The 20,808-nt window shown below is 34.3% G+C and overlaps 2 protein-coding genes, 2 long non-coding RNA genes and 1 other non-coding gene across 5 annotated transcripts; 4 read left to right on the top strand and 1 right to left on the bottom strand.

Annotated features, from left to right (window-relative positions):
- The first annotated feature begins 8,725 nt into the window (after nucleotides 1-8,725).
- Bx42 (Puff-specific protein Bx42) lies at nucleotides 8,726-10,617 on the top strand. Its single transcript, XM_075301104.1, has one exon. The coding sequence runs from the start codon at nucleotides 8,858-8,860 to the stop codon at nucleotides 10,487-10,489; it is 1,632 nt and encodes a 543-aa protein (XP_075157219.1). The 5' UTR covers nucleotides 8,726-8,857; the 3' UTR covers nucleotides 10,490-10,617.
- An 839-nt stretch (nucleotides 10,618-11,456) lies between these two features.
- IntS4 (integrator complex subunit 4) lies at nucleotides 11,457-14,593 on the top strand. The gene is made up of 2 exons (XM_075301103.1): nucleotides 11,457-13,545; nucleotides 13,603-14,593. Exons 1-2 carry the CDS (start codon nucleotides 11,593-11,595, stop codon nucleotides 14,500-14,502), a joined length of 2,853 nt encoding a protein of 950 aa, XP_075157218.1. The 5' UTR covers nucleotides 11,457-11,592; the 3' UTR covers nucleotides 14,503-14,593.
- Nucleotides 14,594-16,601: 2,008 nt separating this feature from the next.
- TRNAT-CGU (transfer RNA threonine (anticodon CGU)) lies at nucleotides 16,602-16,673 on the top strand. The gene has a single exon. It is a non-coding gene; the product is annotated as a tRNA-Thr (tRNA).
- Nucleotides 16,674-18,605: 1,932 nt separating this feature from the next.
- Nucleotides 18,606-19,165, bottom strand: LOC142232095 (uncharacterized). Its single transcript, XR_012721020.1, has 2 exons — nucleotides 18,849-19,165; nucleotides 18,606-18,799 (listed from the first exon to the last, which is right to left on the bottom strand). It is a non-coding gene; the product is annotated as an uncharacterized LOC142232095 (long non-coding RNA).
- Nucleotides 19,166-20,110: 945 nt separating this feature from the next.
- LOC142231790 (uncharacterized) lies at nucleotides 20,111-20,613 on the top strand. The gene is made up of 2 exons (XR_012720920.1): nucleotides 20,111-20,356; nucleotides 20,425-20,613. It is a non-coding gene; the product is annotated as an uncharacterized LOC142231790 (long non-coding RNA).
- The last annotated feature ends 195 nt before the right edge of the window (nucleotides 20,614-20,808 follow it).

Raw genomic sequence — 20,808 nt, 5'->3', positions numbered from 1 at the left:
TTATGGGCTTTTATGTGTTGAAAGATCTCGAAAGATACAATTGTATCAAATAATATACAATTATATCAAATTAGATCTGATTAGATGTGTCTCATTTTTGAGATCTGATCAGATCCAATTTCATAGTATTTAGATCTGACCAGATATAACCATTTTTCGGATCTGCTCAGATCTGACCATATCTTGGCTCAGATCTAACCATATCAAATCAGATCCCCCAATTTTTACACGGGTATAGAAAATTTTGTCAAAATTTTCCATCATACATACTATTCAGACCATCATGACATCACAGTGATCAACATCTCACTTATCACTGACTGCTGCTCGATTCAATAATTAGCTCAATAACATGGGACCTCCTTGCTATAATCGAGTCCTATCGGTATTTCACGTTGCGCTGAAACAACTTAGAGAATCTTTGAAGCAGAAATGTCACCAACATTACTGCGAGGAGTTAATCCACCGCCGAAATAATTTTTGGTGTTGGTCGGAACTGGGATTGAACCCGTGACCTTTTGAATGCAAGGCGGGCATGTTAAACAGTACACCACTGAGGTTTCCTTTTTTCCAAATCTAGAAAATAGTAAAACAATATGAAAATGACTACTAAGGAAATAACAAATACAATCTACTTACCTACATAATCTCCGCAATAAAGGAAACGATATACACTTTATCAAAGGAACACATTTAAAACAATTATATTAAATTTCTTAATTTTCTCAGCTAGTCTGGCGTTAAATTTGTTTAGAATGCCCCTGACGGCGTTGACATTTGACATAATGACATTGAGGTGTAAACGTGTATTTCAAAAATCTTTTTAACTTGTTCATGATTTTTTTTATTATATTTTGGACCGTATTTAACCCCATATATAGTCAGATATGATGTTATATCTACCATATCTTATTAGATATAGTGCTATATATGGTCCTATCCAAGCATATATTATTAGATATGCCAGATATAATTAGATATTATAATATATATGATGAGATCTGCAATTATATCTAACCAGATCTAGCACCATATATAGCATATCTGTGCATATCTAATTATGTCTGAACCAATATCTGAACAGATCCAATTAGATCCAATTTGATATTATTAGATAGGATTGGATCCTCCAATTTTTACACGGGTATATAGAAAATTTTGACAAAATTTTCTATAGAAATAAAATTTTGACAAAATTTTCTATAGAAATTAAATTTTGATAAAATTTTCTATAGAAATAAAATTTTGACAATATTTTCTATAGAAATAAAATTTTTACAAAGTTTTCTATAGAAATAAAATTTTGACAAAATTTTCTATAGAAATAAAATAAAATTTTGTTTTGTTTTGTTATTGTTGGTTTGTACTTCATCATATTTGTTGTTTTGATTTCAGCTTAAAAACCTACTCTTGTAGTTTAGTCAACGCAATGGTTTTTAAGCTTTGATCTCAGCTTGAAAACCATTACGTTTTTGAAGTACAAACCAACAATAACAAAACGAATGAAGTAAGAGGAAGCACGCCAAAACAAACCCAGCCAGCTGCACTCAAATCGATGATTTGAAATTGACAAAGGAAAAGAGAAATGTTTGTACAAAGATTTATTTCGGCAAAAGCCGACTATCATAAACCTTTTTTCGGAAGGTTCAAGTGTGGTTCACTTTGGGTTTGGTGAACTACCAGAATTTGTTCTGATAATTGGTTGATAGTTTTGCTGCAAGGATTCTGATTAGGAATGTGGTAATTCGGAAACGTGCGTCCATCCATAAAATTTTGACAGAATGTTCTATAGAAATAAAATTTGGAAAAATTTTCTAGAGAAATAAAATTTTGACAAAATATTCTATAGAAATAAAATTTTGACAAAATTTTCTATAGAAACACAATTTTGACAAAATTTTCTAGAGAAATAAAATTTTGAAAACATTTTCTATAGAAATAAAATTTTGACAAAATTTGCTATAGAAATAAAATTTTGACAAAATTTTCTATAGAAATAAAATGTTGAGAAAAATTTTTTATAGAAATAAAATTTTGTTGTTTTTGATTTCAGCTTAAAACCATGCATTGACTAAACTACAAGTGTAGATTAACCAACTGAGGAAAAGAATGTTTGTCAAATTTATTTGGGCAAAGCCCTATAGACTGCAAGATGGTTGGATGGACGCACGTTTCGGTATTACCACATTCCTCATCTGCATCCTCAAAATAAACCCAGCCAACTGCACTCAAATCGATGATTTGACGGTGGCAAAGGAAAAGAGATATGTTTGTACGAATTTACACTTGTAGTTTAGTCAATGCATGGTTTTAAGCTGAAATCAAACACAACAACAATGATTAAAGAACAAACCCAACAATAACAAAACAATACGAAATAAAATTTTGACAAAATTTTCTATAGAAATAAAATTTTGACAAAATGTTCTACAGAAATAAAATTTTCTATAGCAATAAAACTTTGACAAAATTTTCTATATAAATAAAAATTTGACAAAATTTTATATATATGGAAAATGTTGACAAAATGTTCTATAGAAATAAAATTTTAACAAAATTTTATATAGATATACAATTTTGACAAAATTTTCTATAGAAATTCAATTTTGAAAAATTTTTCTATAGAAATGTACAACTTTCATAAAAGATCTTTTTATTAGGCAGTTTTTTTGGTAAAATGTTCTTCATATTTTGGTAGATTATTTTTGGCTCTAGTGTAGAGATGTACACGTGGCACGAAATTATCGTGACTTACGAAAATTTTCACGCGTGAGTCACGCTCATGGCAACGGCGTGAGTGTGCCTGAGTCACGAAAATATAATCTTCGTGAGTGCGCGTGAGTAAAGATTTACGCTCACGAAAATAATCCCGTTCACCAACATACAACGCTTAAGAGTTAAATTCATTTACAATTTTAGTGACACTTGGGATGTTAAGAGTGTAATAACGCTCTCGATTTTAATAATGCTCATGTTTTCAGACACGTCGCTAAGGTAAATTACTCAAAAAATTGTTCGTGAGTCCATAAGCGTAGGAAGGCCTCTGGGGAGGGGGCTTAGACCCCCCCAGAAAAATTTTAGCCCCCCCCCCCCCCAGAATTTGAAACTCTATTTATTTTCCATTTTTCAATAAATGTCTATAGTTTTTTTTTTTAATTTTTATAAAAATTAAACAAGTATATACAATCGCACAAAGTTCCGCTAAAGACTTTCATGAACAATCGAATTACTTGGGTTGTGGTAGTAGTTGCCGATGGCAATGTTTGAAGTCAGATATTTATGAAATAAAGCTGTGGTTGAACTTATGATTGATTTAGTTTAGTCAATTTAATTAAAAAAATAGTAATTGATATTAAAACTATTCTTTCATAAATTAATATCTTAATAATGCTGCGGAAAAGCGTCGCCAAAAAAGTAGTGAAAATGTTCTTTTTGGGTCTAGAAGTGGTGCAAAATTGGCGGTGAAGCAATGAATGTAATATGAGCTTGTCATAGGACAAATGTCCACCGTTTCAACAGCCGTTGCAATGAATTTGCATCACTTCTTAAGGTGTGATCTGAATTCAGTGTTTTGAATGTGAATTAACAAATTTTTTGATATCGATTTTTCTATAATGAATTTAGCAGTTTTGTGGCAAAATTTGAATAATTTGTACCAATTTATTTATTCTTACTCTTTTTTTAAACTATTTGAAAAAAAAAAAAACAAAAAATTACACATTAAAATATTAAAAAAAATCAATTAAAAAAACTTCCTGTGTAGTTAAAATAATTGAGGACATTTTTGGAAGTACTTTTAAAGTTGTGCCTTTAGAACAACGCACAATTTTTTTGCTGGGAAAAGTGTGGAACTACTTTTAGTTGCTTTATTATAAATTAATTGACGAGTTATTTTGATGTCTAATTTTTATTCAAATTTATGAAATAAAACATTAATTGAACCTATAAGTTCAGTCTATACATTTTTAGCTAGGGGGGCTATAGCCCCCCCTAGGAAAATTGTCTAGCTACGCTAATGCGTGAGTCACGATATTTTTCGTGAGTCACGGTATTTTTCGTGAGTCACGACATTTTCGTGCGTGAGTACACATTTTCTTTTCGTGAGTGTGCGAGAGTCCTACCAAAAAATATCGTGCGTAAGATTTTTCCGTCGTGAGTGTGCGTGAGGAAAATACTACTCACGTGCACACCTCTACTCGAGTGGCAACCGTGAAGTAGGGATGCCAGACGTGCTCTTTTAAAGAGCACATGTGCTCTTTTTTACAAAATGTGCTATTAAAACAAGATAGGCCAAAAGAGCACGCAAAAGTGCTCTATTTTTAGTTAAGTACTCTTTTTTTGTCCTCTTTGTACGCATCACAACAAATATTACTCCAACGCGATTCAATAAATGGTAAAAAGTAAACTGAACATACGTAAATGTCATCCCTGCCAACATTTCAAAGTTCCATTTCATCCTCATCGCTACCACAGACTCGTAAATGTCACCACAACCATCGCGAACTGTGATGGGGGAAGCATATCAAAAAGTACAAAATGTACATGAAAGTATTTTGCCATCACTACTGTTAGAAGAGCCATTTTATTTTTTGCGAAACGCCAAGCGCAACCAGCTTGTTATATTTTATTTAAATAAAAACGAAAATAAAGTTCTGAAAACATAGATATTACGCTTAAAATTGTGAAAAGTATATGGTGAACAATTTTCGACTTTCCAAATAGAATAAAGTGATCGTTTTTCAAATATTTTTCCAGGCACGCTGTCTCCATCGAAAATAAACAAACTGGCTGATAGACGCTGCAATATGTAACTTGCTACTTAAAACTCAACATCATTCTTTTATTAATGCAAAACATTATGTTAAATGTGATGAGATAAACCGAAAAATGTTATATTTATAAGAAATTATAAATGTTTAATCAAATCAATAAACATCTACACAATCGTGTTTTACTTGACCACAATGATTCTTCTACAATTACCTTAAAATGCACTTTTTCTGATAGTTTGCAGGGGTTCTTATTGGCGTCCTTCGAAATTGATCTAAATAGGCACCTAATAATTGCACTGATGAGAAACTTTTCGTAGTAACTTGGCGTGGTACAACTTCTCAATAGTGACGGCGCTTTTCCGACGAGTTTTTGATGTCGTATATGATTGTTTTCGACGTAGTGGGGATTCTCAGAAGCGCCCCCAAATTCAAAAAATGTTGGCAGGGATACTACGAGATTTTCCTATGCCGTTATTTTCTAATTAAATAGTGTTTTACTTTATATATCAGAGTCGAAGATGAGCACGCCGATGTTGCATCTTCACTTTGTACTCTGTTCTAAATGTAAACAAACTTCTTTCAATAACATTTTTCACCAAAACACCAAACAAATGACTTGGCTTGAGTTGAAAGTGGTTCATTTTATGTTTATGTTATGTATTTGTTTAAAAGAATTATTATGGAATTAAATGTACAGATAATGTTAGTAGTGTTGATGACCTGAATGATGGATTTGTAAGTAACCAGTTAAATGTCGTGGGGGATTTTGGATCGTTTTTAACATCTTCACTTGGTGAAGCGGGATTTTCATTCAACTGTGTTACTATTGACGATGTCATCTGTGCTTTTTCGTCCGTTAAGTCTAATGCTTCTGGAAACGATGGATTTCCACTCAAATTCTACAAAATAGTAATACCACATATCGCCGACCACTTCCTTCATTTGGTCAATACCATTATCATGACTTCTAAGTTCCCTCGTGAGTGGAAAACGGCAAGGGTGTGTCCGATTAAGAAAAAGTCAAGTCCGAATTGTCATGAGTATAGGCCGATAGCGCTAATGCCTGTTTTATCTAAGGTATTCGAATATATTTTGAAAAAGCAACTTAATGATTATCTAGAATTTAATAAGTTACTTTCTGATTGTCAATGTGGCTTCAGAAGTCATAGAAGCACAACAATGTTACTGCTTGGCCTAACTGATGCTATAAGGGGGAGTTTCACGCATGATAAAGTATGCGTTTTACTTTCATTAGACTTAGAAAAGGCCTTCGATCGCGTAGATCATTTCATATTGGTAAAAAAGCTTCACCAATACTTCGGCTTCGGCTTTAGTGCCTGCAAACTTATTGCTTCATACCTTACAGGTAGAAAGCAATATGTGCAGATCAATGGAGAAAGATCAAATATTTTGTCGGTAAGGAGTGGAGTCCCACAAGGCTCAATTCTTGGGCCTATGCTTTTCATACTTTTTCTTAATGATTTATTTGCGAATCTTGATATGTTTTGCTCCACTTTTTCGTACGCCGATGATGTTCAGTTGCTTTTTCGGGGGGATGTTAATAATTTAGATGTCTTACAAGCTAAGATTGATTTTGTAACTAATAGTTTATACAGTTGGATGTGTCTCAATAATCTTTCCGTCAATGGTTCTAAGACAAAAGCATTATTTTTTTCATCTCATCCTGATATTGGACTAACTCTTTCTTATAATGGGTGTGATATTGAAGTCGTCCACCATTTAAAATGTTTGGGGGTTACCATTGACGATAGACTTTCATTTGATCTACATATAGACAATGTTATTAGTCAAACGAATTTGACTCTACGCCAACTGTACAACTCTGATTTGATGCTGCCTTTTTCATTCAAAAAGAGACTTGTACATGCTTTGGCAATGCCCAATATTCTATACGGCATTGAGGTTTTTTGTGGCACAAATGCTGGTAACATAAGGAAAGTTAAACTAGCAATTCATAGAATAGTCCGTTATCTACATTCATTGCGTCGATATGACCACATATCTCCTCATGTCCAGGATTTCCTGGGGTGCCCATTTTCGAGTTTTATTGACTTCAGATCACTTGTTCTTTTCCACAAAATTTTCAGTGCTCAGTCACCTCGATTTCTCGTGGACTTATTTTCATTTGGCCGATCGCGGAGAAATCAGATTGTTGTACCTCTTGCCAGAGGTCGTATGGACAAGTCATTTCAGGCTAGAATCGCCAGATCTTATAACTGTCTCCCTACTAATTTAAAGGACTTCTCGATTTCTGATTCGACATATCGTAAAAGATTACTCGATCATCTTGGATCACCTGCATGAAGCTTATCCAAACTCGAGTTAGTAGTGCTGCTTTGTTGTGCTTGGTTGAGTAAATAATATTTTCTTATTTTGTCTTTTTTCAATCATAATGGGAACTAAAAATGTTTTGTCATATTTCATTTTCTTTATATTTTTTTTATCATATTATTAATTATAATTGTCATATTTCATTTTTTGTCATATTATTAATTAATCTATTTTATACCTTATAAAGGGTGATTTGTTAAGAGCTTGATAACTTTTTAAAAAAAAAAAACGCATAAAATTTGCAAAATCTCATCGGTTCTATATTTGAAACGTTAGATTGGTCCATGACATTTACTTTTTGAAGATAATTTCATTTAAATGTTGACCGCGGCTGCGTCTTAGGTGGTCCATTCGGAAAGTCCAATTTTGGGCAACTTTTTCGAGCATTTCGGCCGGAATAGCCCGAATTTCTTCGGAAATGTTGTCTTCCAAAGCTGGAATAGTTGCTGGCTTATTTCTGTAGACTTTAGACTTGACGTAGCCCCACAAAAAATAGTCTAAAGGCGTCAAATCGCATGATCTTGGTGGCCAACTTACCGGTCCATTTCTTGAGATGAATTGTTCTCCGAAGTTTTCCCTCAAAATGGCCATAGAATCGCGAGCTGTGTGGCATGTAGCGCCATCTTGTTGAAACCACATGTCAACCAAGTTCAGTTCTTCCATTTTTGGCAACAAAAAGTTTGTTAGCATCGAACGATAGCGATCGCCATTCACCGTAACGTTGCGTCCAACAGCATCTTTGAAAAAATACGGTCCAATGATTCCACCAGCGTACAAACCACACCAAACAGTGCATTTTTCGGGATGCATGGGCAGTTCTTGAACGGCTTCTGGTTGCTCTTCACTCCAAATGCGGCAATTTTGCTTATTTACGTAGCCATTCAACCAGAAATGAGCCTCATCGCTGAACAAAATTTGTCGATAAAAAAGCGGATTTTCTGCCAACTTTTCTAGGGCCCATTCACTGAAAATTCGACGTTGTGGCAGATCGTAAGTCTATTCATGATGAAATGTCAAAGCATACTGAGCATCTTTCTCTTTGACACCATGTCTGAAATCCCACGTGATCTGTCAAATACTAATGCATGAAAATCCTAACCTCAAAAGAATCACCCTTTATATGTAATTATACTTTTTATATACTCGCATATATTTTCACATTGTCATAACTTCAATTATACTTTAGTCACGGTTAGTAGTCCATTGTAATTTACATAAATTGGCCGCTATGTGGCTTCAAATTACATAATGAAAATAAAATAATAAAAAATAATAAATGTTTTTATTTTATTTATTTTTTTGTATGTTCTCTTTTTATAAACTGAATGTGCTCTTTTTGCCTCTGACATCCCTACCGTGAAGACTACCCATTAGTGTATTTTTTTCTAGCTGATATAATATCTCAAGGAGTATTCAATACAGAAAACTATATATTGGGAATTGATTACTACTATCATATTCATTTAATATTCTTTAGAATCATTATTACTGAAAATGCCTTGATTTCAAATCCGATACCCTTCTTTATATTTATTTTTTAAATCGCGAAAAGGCAACACTGTACTCTCGACTACTTCGTTGGGAGTGAAAAGTACTCGGTACCCACTTCATTATTATCTCCATCTAAGTTTTTGTTCATAATATTTTAATATCATACAATTGTTGGTTCCATGAGTTTTTGTTTACAAATATTTGTCAAAAAACTAATAATATAAATCTTAGTAATTACCAGAATGTCTCTCTCCAGCCTTTTGCCCACCCCAACCAACGCGGTGTGGGATCGCGAGGATGAAAGACGCGTGGCCAAAGGTGCACCCAAAATTGGTGCGTTAGTATCAGCTAAAATAGCTGCACCTCCTTATGGTCAAAGAAAAGATTGGATTCCTCGAACTGAAGCTGATTTTGGAGATGGTGGTGCATTTCCAGAAATTCATGTCGCCCAGTATCCATTAGGATTAGGCGCTCCAGCTAATTTGGGCAAGAAGTCAAATGCATTGGCAGTACGTCTGGATGAAAAGGGAAAAATTAAATACGATGCAATTGCTAGACAGGGACATGGGAAGGACAAAATAGTATATTCCTCTATTTCACAACTGCTGCCAGCTGAAGTATTGTCAGAAGATGCTGAGGAACTACAAAGACCAGATGAGGAGTCTATAGCAGAAACAACTGAAGAAACTCGTAAGGCCTTGGAGAAATTGACAAATCAAAAAATTGCTGCGGCAATGCCAGTTAGACATGTAGAAAAGTCAGCTCCAGCACAGTATATACGCTATACACCTTCACAGCAGGGAGATGCTTTCAACTCGGGAGCCAAACAGAGAATCATACGAATGGTAGAAGCGCAAGTAGATCCAATGGAGCCTCCTAAATTTCGCATCAATAAGAAAATTCCTCGAGGACCACCATCACCACCTGCTCCTGTTCTCCATTCGCCATCACGTAAGGTGACGGTGAAGGAGCAAAAGGAATGGAAGATTCCACCATGCATATCAAATTGGAAAAATGCCAAAGGTTATACTATACCTCTAGACAAACGCTTGGCAGCCGATGGAAGAGGTCTACAGCAAGTTCACATTAATGAAAAATTTGCAAAAATGTCTGAAGCATTATATATAGCTGACCGAAAAGCTCGAGAAGCTGTGGAAGCCAGAGCTCAACTCGAGAAGAAACTTGCTCAAAAAGAAAAGGAGAAAAAGGAGGACATGCTTCGCGTTATGGCCCAAAGAGCTCGAGAAGAGCGTGCTGGCTTGCGCAATCCAACGGAAGAAAGTGTCGCTACGAGTTCGGAAGCTAAGGAACGTAATGAATTACGTGCTGAACGTCATCGTGAAAGACAGCGAGATCGCAATCTGGCAAGAGCAGCACCTGACAAGCGTTCCAAATTACAAAAGGAACGAGAGCGCGACATATCTGAACAGATTGCTCTTGGTCTTCCAGCAAAAACTGCGGGAACTGGTGAAGCTCTATTCGATCAACGTTTATTCAATACAACCAAAGGTATGGATTCTGGATATGGTGATGACGAAGCCTATAATGTATATGACAAACCATGGCGTGAATCAAATTCTTTGGGATCACATTTATATAGACCTAGCAAACAAATTGACAATGAGACGTATGGAGCAGATTTAGACCGCATTGTTAATACTCAACGTTTCGTACCGGATAAGGAGTTCTCTGGTACATCACGAGGCGCAGCTGGTGGTGCTCCAGCACGTAGTGGTCCTGTACAATTTGAAAAAGAAGAAGATCCATTTGGCTTGGATCAGTTCTTGAATATGGCTAAGAAAGCACCTAAAAGAGGAGAAGAGAAAAGCGATCGTTCCGGTGGAAGTTCCGATAAGAAACGCAGAAAAGACTAAAGTTTCTGATAACAATGTTAGTAAGGCAATTGTGTACTAAATACATACATAAGTAGGGCACGTTGTGAACATATTTTGGTTAAATATAAACCTAATAAATAAAAAATTAAGAAATATATCTACTTCAATTGGAATCATTTCATTTATTATTCTCCAAAGTAATATATACAAAGCCAAACCTGGAATCAAAGAAAAATAAAACAAATATAGAAATCTCCTCCGTCTCACTAATGAAATCTGGATGTTGCTGTTTTCAGATGTATCACAGTTTTGTTTTCAATCACTCATTATTAAGTTCGTGTTTCACTAGATGATCGTTCTTATTGGGCGATTTTCTTTATAACCTAACCCATTATGATATATCAAAAGCAAATTTAACTATACTTGTAGGTCTTCTACAATACTAAAAATAGCAAAAATATATGTTGTTTTAATAACAATTTGATCTATTGGAGAAGAACTATAACATAAAAACTATATTTAATTAATGTAACATTAGTGAATTTTAATTCAATGCTAAATAATTTTTTTTTAATTAAACTAATTGCTTTAATTTAGTATTAAACTCTAAAGTAACAATTACAATTAATAATGATCATTAATATTAAGGTATTGTTGTAATTACTTTTAATTTTTTGGACGTAATTAAATAATTTCAAGAAAATAAGTGGGTACTAGATTCAGTTTGAGCGCCGAAAGCTTATATTCACGGCTATATGAATACGATTATATTTTTTATCAAATCTTGTAAAATCATGTATGGAAGATTTTTAAAGAATTACTTTAGAACATTTTGTCTTATAACTAATCACAAAAAGTGAAAGTGGGAATAAGCTGGTTTTCGTCTCACAAACCGAAAATAGTAATCACCTACAAACTCGCACTTTTTTGCACAACTTTAGGGTGAAAACCTGATATTTTGGCAACTCTATCTATTTTGTAAGCATGTGAACAGAGTTGTTCACTTTGCTATGAATCAGCTGATTTACACAACGCCACCTTCTAATATTTTTATTTTGAGCACCGCTTCATATAAAATAACAATTATTTTTTAGTTTAGTAGAAAACAGCAAGTGAAATCAGGAGGACATAAATCATTTGAAATGGCTAGTGCATCTGTTGCTGTAAAAAGGCCACTATCGGTAACTGAAATTATAGAATCTAACAGCAGCCAACCACCTCACAAAAAAATACGAATACAAACCACATCCAAAAATGTCACAAGTGGAAAACTCCAACAGGTATTAAATGTGCTTGAAACTATTTCACCACAAAACAGCAAGGAATTACTAGATGTTCTGGTAAAAATTGCTGACGAATTGGTATTGACCGATTGTCAATTACCTGAAATTCATGAGGTGGTAAATAAACTTATCGAGTTATTTCGCCAAGAGCGTGATGGAGACACCACCATTCGAGTTATGATACTAGGACTGCTGGCGGATCTGTCTGAAGTACGAATAACTGAAGTGGTTAATGCTTTGATTGATGAAATCATAGCTGTTTTAAAAAACGAAAAGTCTCAAAAAGTTATAGCTCAAGGTTTGGGAAGTTTACATAAAATTGGAACTAAGAACTTGAAGATTTTACCCACTATGTATGTCACAAAGATTGCTCATTTTGCACAGCAACAATTGAGTTCGGAGTCGCATCAAACTCAGAAAAATGCTTTGATGGTCTTATCGTCTTTTGTTGCTTTAACAGATGCCAAGAAAGGTGTAATTGATACTATTGGCCACTATGCTGATTCCCAAGATTCTGGGGTAAGGGCTCAAAGTTTGAGATCCATTCTATGCTTAGGAGAAAGAGGAGCAATATTGTCACCATCATTATATCAGAGGGGAGTGGATGCCATGCAGGACGATTACGAATGTGTACGTGAACAAGCTCTCCAATTAGTATTACAAATAGGTCTGAAGCACCCCGAACACATGATTCTGTGTGGCGCAGAGGACGAAGAAGAAATGCGTTTAATAGATGCTGCCTTCAGTAAAGTTTGTGCAGCACTATGTGATTTATCTATACAGATAAGAGTGCAGGCAGCAGAGCATTTGGGTCAAATGACAATGGTAGGTCCGGAGTTTCTGCATCAGACGTTGGATAAAAAATTAATGAGTAATTTACGTCGTAAGAAAACGGCCCATGAAAGAGGGGCCCAGCTGGTAGCATCAGGGGAATGGTCGTCAGGAAAAAGGTGGGCTGATGATGCTCCCCAGGAACACTTGGACGCCAAAACTATATCATTAATTGCCAGTGGGGCTTGTGGTGCTTTAGTTCATGGCTTAGAAGATGAGTTTATGGAAGTACGAATAGCTACAGTGGATTCAATGTGCAAATTAGCTTTGAAACATCCGGACTTTGCTGTCACTTGTTTGGATTTTCTAGTGGACATGTTTAATGACGAAATTGAAGAAGTTAGGCTAAAAGCCATTTATAGCCTGACTGCAATAGCCCGCCACATTGTGTTGAGAGAAGATCAATTGGAAATTATGTTATCATCTTTGGAGGATTTTTCTGTTGAGGTACGCGAAGGTCTACATCTTATGTTGGGAGCTTGTCGAGTCTCCACTCAAGCATGTCTGCTAATGGTGGTACAAAAGCTGTTAGATGTTTTAGCAAAATACCCCCAAGACAAATTGTCTGCTTTTGGTTGTATGCGCAAAATCGGTCAAAAACATGCTCATCTTTGTATGGCAGTAACATCGCATCTCTTGCAGGATCACCCATTTTTTGATAGCGCTGAGCGCGACGTTGAAGATCCTTCATATTTATGTATATTGATTTTATTGTTTAATGCTGCCGCTAGTCTGGTTCCTATCATAAGTTTATTTCCCGATGTCACACTCAAACATTATGCATATCTTCGAGATGCCATGCCAGCCCTTGTTCCGCCGTTGCCCATTGAGGGAGCATCCACAAAGAAGCCGATGGACGATTTGAATAGTTCGAACAATTCGCGTCAATACCTGGAAACAATGTTGGCTCATATAAACGACATATTTACTATAGCCAATGAACGTGTACCTCTGCTTAAGACCGCTCAGGATAATTTGAAGGTATATACATAGAAATATCTAATATAAACGTTATTTTATTTTCTTTATTGTATTCAGCGTCTTGGGGAAATCGATCCAGAAATGTTGGGAACTGCAAACTTTTTGGAAACCTTCTTGGCTGCTCAAATTCAGATTGAGCAATTACAGTCATGTACAACATCTCATCATAGTCGAGCTCCGCTCAAGGAGAGCTTGTCACAGTTGGTACGCAACTGCTTGAAATTACAGCATATATTTTCTGGCCTTAGCTACAGCGATATGCTGCTGGTGAAACAAATATGTCTAAGAGCTAGTGCTTTACATTTAGTTTTGGTCGTTCGTGATCGATCACAAAGTGCTTTGGGTCCTTGTCAAATGTTATTACAAACTGCTTCAGATATTAGCAATTTTGTGGATGATAAGGAAGATTTTCTGCCAGATAGCTTGACTACATCGTTGCTTAATCAGTTGGCGAGTATAGTTGACCCAAAACCTGGAAAAGTATTCCGAGAAATATTACCCCTGGTGCAAAGACCATGTGTTGTACGTATGCCACCACCTAATGTTAATATAAAAATGTGCGAGGCAAATATTCTCGAACCATGCCCTCAGATGTCACAGGATAATGTCATAAAGGTTACAGCAGGTCTAATCGCTGCTTTACCATTTGTGGCAGAAATCGATAATCTTCAAGAATCCCAAAAGAATGATATGCGGATAAAAATCAAATATCCTGATCAACATATGCATACCGTGGTACCGAAACTATCAGATTTTAAAAAGATTATGACCGAGCAAGGAGCCCATGAAACTAATGTAAAGTTGAGAACAACAATTTTGCTTTCTCATTCCGTATGGACGGAGGCTTCATCTGTGGAAATTACTCTATGTTTGGCAGTTCGACCAGGAACAGATTTAGAGTTGTGCAAACCTGCAAAGATATTGTTCGCACCGAAGCCTGTAAGGCGTGGAATATAAAAATTATTTCTTTACTATATTTTACATTTAAGAATGAGAAGATTTTAATTAAAGTACTTTAAGATCGACTACAAATTGTTCTTAAATTTAACATTTTTCTTTTTGTAAAAAGTTTTTGATTTTACTATAACTTGTAGGTTATTTCTTTAAAATTGATTCTTAAGGTGGGTATTAACTTCAAGTTTAGCCGCTAAACCCGTAATTTTTTCACGATTACTTTTCTTTACTAATCCAATTTAAAGAATAAAAACTTTATAAAAGGTTACTTTGGGCTATTCCCCATCAAGTTATATTAAAATTTGCATCAAAGACTTTTAATTGTATACCTTTTTTACTGATTTAGTTTTGATTTTAGCGGGTAAACTCGAACTTAGTACTCACCTTTAAAGAAAAGTAACCGTTGAAAATTTACTTTTTTTGCCCCATAATAATATGGGCCTTACATTGGATTGTCAGATTGATAATTGTATTATTTTGAATTCGTAAAAAAATAATTTAATAGAGGAATATGCAATGGATATTTTTATTGATGCACCTCTAGCAAGGTTTCTGCTACCTACTACGATGTTATCTGGTGAGAAATACATGGGAAAACTACCTTATTGGCATGCAACACCCATTTGCGCATAAACTGCATAACGGACCTAAGATTTTAGGGGCGCATGTACTTTCATTTCACTCATGCTTGATCAAGAATAAAATTTTATATTCAATCACGCATGACATATGTCTTTCAAGTGATTCGTATCACGATAATTTCGAGTCACACACACCTCTAGTTACATGTACTCATAAAAAGTACCAATAAACGTATCTCTGATTTTGATATTCATTGGCAAATTTTCAGAATGAGGTATGGCAACACTATAGAGAAGTCGCTGTCAAAACCAGTGCTGCCGCTAGTGAAAAATTGAGTGAAGTAGATTTTGGAAAAAAGTGGAGTAGATTGAATAAAATTGAAGTAGCATTCATTTTTGAAAACAAAGCAATAGAATTCATTTTATTATACCCTCCACAATAGGTTGGGGGTATATTAACTTTGTTATTCCGTTTGTAACACATCGAAATATTAGAAATATTATAGAAATTTGGTATATGGTGTAAGTATATGGTCTCTAACAACTATGCAAAAATTGGTCCACATCGGTTAATAATTTTATATAGCCCCCATATAAACCGATCCCCAGATTTGATTTCCGGAGCCCCTTGGAAGAGCAAAATTCATCTGATTCAGTTGAAATTTGGTACGTGGTGTTAATATATTGTATCCAACAACCATGCAGGAATTGGTTCATATCAGCCCATAATTATATATAGCTCCCTTATAAACCGATCCCCAGATTTGACCTCCGGTGCCTTATGGAGATGCAAAATTCATCCGATTCGGTTGAAATTTGTTACGTGGTGGTAGTATATGATATTTAACAATCATGCCAAAAGTGGTCCATATCAGTTCATAATCATATGTAGCCCCCATATAAACCGATCCCGAGATTTGGTTTTGGAGCCTCTCCTCTCCTCATCCGAGTCAGTTGAAATTTGGTACATTGTGCTAGTATATGGCCGTTAACAACCATGTCTAACTAGGTCCATATAGGTCTATAGTTATATATAGCCCTCAGATAAATCGATCCCCAATCACACAAAATTGGTCCATATCAAGTTCATAATTGTATATAGCCCTCATACTTCATATGATATTCAATGATTAAAACCGCTATGTTCATCGTATATGGGGAAAATTTTTAAAATTTGAAGCAGAACAAAAAGTGAAGCAGATTTTTGGAAGAAGGAGTGACGAAGTAAATTTTGTGAAAATGAAGCAAAATACTTCGATTGAAGTAGTAGCGGCAGCACTGGTCAAAACTATGGTTAAAGTTCTCTCTCCGTATATTATATTAAAATACTCCCATACATATATCCTTAATAAAATAATAAAAAATATTTAGTTTGTCTCTAAAAGTTGCTGGTTTAACATCTAGAATTTGTTTTCTATATTTCTCGGTTCTATATTCTAAAATAATAAACAAATTGATGGTTTTTAATGTACTGTACACCCTTCATAATCAAATGGATACTTTGGCACACGCGGAGATGAGGCCCTTTTAGCTCAGAGGTAGAGCACTGGTCTCGTAAACCAGGGGTCGTGAGTTCAAACCTCACAGAGGGCAATGCTCATTTTGCGAAAGTTTTTATTATTATTTTTTTTTTAATTTTGCTGATAAAATTGTTTACGTTTCTAATTTGGTAATCACAACAAATATAAGAAATGAAGACGAAAATGCAAAGACAATTTTTCCTTGTTTGTTGTTCAAACAGAAAATCTGTAGATGTCGCTGACTAACATTTCAATATGATGGGGTGTGGACATTAGGTAACTATTTGGACAATTTTTTTCAAGACTTTGGAAATTAATTGTATAAAAAATAGTTTCGTAAATTTAATTTGTATTGCGATTTCATTAAAATTTTATTATTATTATTATATTCGGCCTGTTATCAATTGGAAAATTATTCTTATATTGCACTTTTATTTTTGATTTTACTTTATTAAGCTCGATTTTAATAGGCCTTTCTTGACCAAATTCAATATATATTTTGTAGGGGAACGATCCTGACTATTATAAGCTCGACGAAAAATGGATAGTTTTCAGGTTAATTTTTTTAATCAATGAATTTGCAAAGTGCGTACATCCCTGATAATATACTGTTCTAGTGGAAACCCCGATAAGTTTTGATTTTATCGGCCAAAGGTAAATATAGCTTTTTTCAGCGGTCCTACTTTCGGTATTCCCCCAAAACTTTAAATTATAAAATCTTTTTTTAATTATTATTATTTTAAATTCTTATAACATAATAATACCTCGTACACATTAGGCTCGAAATTTATTAAAAATGGACCGTTGAAATCTAGTTAAAGTAGATTTTGGATGTGTAATGCGCTTTACAGACTATCAGTTATTCCGGACGACAGTGCTCGTGTCGAACATACCCCATATATTGTGCACATTATAAGATAAGTCCGAAGGCATAATCGATACTGCTGAATGTTTATGGGAACGATAACACATTTAACGATTATTTAGTCATCGCCGACAAGTCGTATCGATCCGACACACTGTAAGATTCTTTACAAACACCGACATTCCGTCCGGAATAACTGATAATCTGTAAAGCGCATAATGAGAATGAGGTATAAAAGGTAAATTAATTGAAATTTAGTTTATTTTCACAAAGTTTATTTAAACAAAGCCCTACTTCCACACCCAAGGCATATTAAAGAGGTAAAGTAATGCAATCAGGTGACTAATATCATAAATAACTAAGTAATAGATGACCCATCGGTGTCAAACGCAGTCTGACAGTTCCCAAAATGATGAATAAACGAAGAAAATAGGGGGAATTACAAATTCTCTCTTAGATTCGTTTTTACAATTTTCCTATTTTATCCACAATTTGAACATTTTTGATACACCAGATGATCTATAATCAAGTTAAATATTCAAAAGTTCATATTTGAACAAAAAATTGCGACTAAACCCGCGAAAATACAAAATTTAATTTTGAGCAAATTTTCTCTTTACGAAAAATACAAAACGAAATGTCAGAAAATTTATTTGGGCTTCTTCAACATTTTCTGGTCGGAGAGCGATGGGTCATCTATATTTTAAAGAGTCTATGACTAATATCGACATTCATCTTGTCAAAGGCTTTGTTTAGGTTTAGTAGGTTTGTTTAAATTCTTTGTGTACATAAATATTGCTTTTATTTACATTGTGTTACAATACAACAACACTACACATACACAAAATGTCAACTTAAGTGACCTCCCTGCCAACATTTTTTGAATTTGGGGACTCTTTTGAGAATCCCCACTACGTCGAAAACAATCATATACGACATCAAAAACTCGTCGGAAAAGCGCCGTCACTATTGAGAAGTTGTACCACGCCAAGTTACTACAAAAATGTTTCGCATGAGTGCAATTATTAGGTGCCTTTATAGATCAATTTAGAACGACGCCAATAAGGGACCCTCCAAACAATCAGAAAAAGTGCATTTTAAGATAGTTGTAAAAGAATCATTGTGGTCGAGTAAAACACGTTTGTTTAGATATTTATTAATTTGATTAAACATTTACAAATTCTTAAAAATATAACATTTATACCACTATCACATTACATTTAACATAATTTTTGGCATTAATGATGATGTTGAGTTACAAGTAGCGAGTTACATGTTGCTGCGTCTATCAACCAGTGTTTTTATTCCATGGAGGCAGCGTGTCTGTAAAATATCTGAAAAACAATCACATTTGGAAAATCACCAAATTGTTCACCAATATACCTTTCACAATTTTAAGCGTATAATCTATGTTTTCAGAACTTTATTTTCGTTTTTATTTAATTAAAATATAACAAGCTGGTTGCGCTTGGCGTTTCACAAAAAAAAGGCTTTTTTAACAGTAGGGATGGCAAATTACTTGCATGTACTTTTTGATGTACCTTTTCATGATGGTTGAAGTGACATTTACGAGTCTGTGGTAACGATGAGGTTGAAATGGAACTTTGAAATGCTGGCAGGGCTGTCATTTTAGTTTGACTTTCTAAATATCATGGGGTGTACACACGCTTGCTCGTGACTTTACCTTTAATTAATATGCCTTGTTCCACACCCATATACACATATAACCGTATTAATAATGTATTTCAACTATATTTTGTTGAAATCCACAACGAGATGGTTTACATTTCTATATTGCCATAAATCGATATTTCATCCCAAATTTACTTTGAGGAGTTCTTGGGAATTTTGTGAATATAGTATTCAGAGTACACTTATAAGGTAGAATCATAAGCCATCTGATTACAATTTTGTCACATACACAGTATTTGATAGAAGGATTACGACCAAGCACACACATAAGCAACCCAACCAATAGAGCAACGGAATTTAACAGAAGAATTACGGCCAAACACACATACTAGCAAGAGAAAAAATTGTTTTTGTTTTATTGCTTCTACCTTTCATAGATAACTCATAGACAATAGAAATACATAGATGTCCCATGGGTGTCAAACTAAGTTTGACAGTTCCGAAGATTAAGAATAAACGAAGAAAATCAAGAGAATTGAGAGATTTTTGGTACTCATTTTAACACAACAGGGTGTTCTGTAATAAAAAACTCCTCATAAAAAATTAATTGTGAATGGACAACTAATACAAAAGAATCTCTCTTAACGAAAAAAAAAACAAAACGAAATGTCAGAAAATTAATTTTTGGAACTGACACATTTTTTTTTTTAAAGAGAAGAGTGGGACATCTATGTATTTCTATTATCTATGAGATAACTTAACTAATAGATGGCCCGTCGCTCTCCGACCGGAAAATGATGAAGAAGCCCAAATGAATTTTCTGACATTTCGTTTTGTGTTTTTCGCAAAGAGAAAATTTGCTCAAAATTAAATTTTGTATTTTCGCGGTTTTAGTCGCAATTTTCAAATATGAACTTTTGGATATTTAATTTGAGTATAAATCATCTAGTGTATCAAACTTTTCAAAATTGTGGATAAAAAAGAAAATTTGTAAAAACGAATCTATCCCTGCCAGCATTTCAATGTTCCATTTCATCCTCATCGCTACCACAGACTCGTAAGTGACACTGCAACAATCGCCAACTGTGATAGTATTTTGCCATCACTATTCGCATGAAAGTATTTTGCCATCACTATTGTTACAAGAGCCATTTTATATTTTGTGAAACACCAAGCGCAACTGGCTTATTATAATTTATTTCAATGAAAACGAAAATAAAGTGCTGAAAACATAGTTATTACGCTTAAAATTGTGAAAAGTAAATTGGTGAAAAATTTTTGACTTTCCAAATGGAATAAAGTGATAGTTTTTCAAATATTTTTCCAGACACGCTGCCTCCATTGGGAATAAAAGTACTGGCTGATAGACGCTACAACATTTAACTTACAACTTGTAACTCAACATCAATCTCTTATTAATGCATAAAAATGTGTTAAATGTGATGTGATAGTCGTATAAATGTTATATTTATGAGAATTTATAAATGTTTCATAAAATTAATAAACATCTAAACAATTGTGTTTTACTTGACCACAATGATTCTTTTACAACTATCTTAAAATGCACTTTGTCTGATTGTTTGAAGGGGCTCTTATTGGCGTCCTTCTAAATGCTCCTAATAATTGCACTCATGCGATACTTTTTTGTAGTAACTTGGCGTGGTACAACTTCTCAATAGTGACGGCGCTTTTCCGAGGAGTTTTGGATATC

This window comes from Haematobia irritans, chromosome 3, assembly GCF_050003625.1.
Source record: "Haematobia irritans isolate KBUSLIRL chromosome 3, ASM5000362v1, whole genome shotgun sequence".
Classification (NCBI taxonomy): domain Eukaryota; kingdom Metazoa; phylum Arthropoda; class Insecta; order Diptera; family Muscidae; genus Haematobia; species Haematobia irritans.
This window is presented reverse-complemented; position numbering and strand designations above follow the sequence as displayed.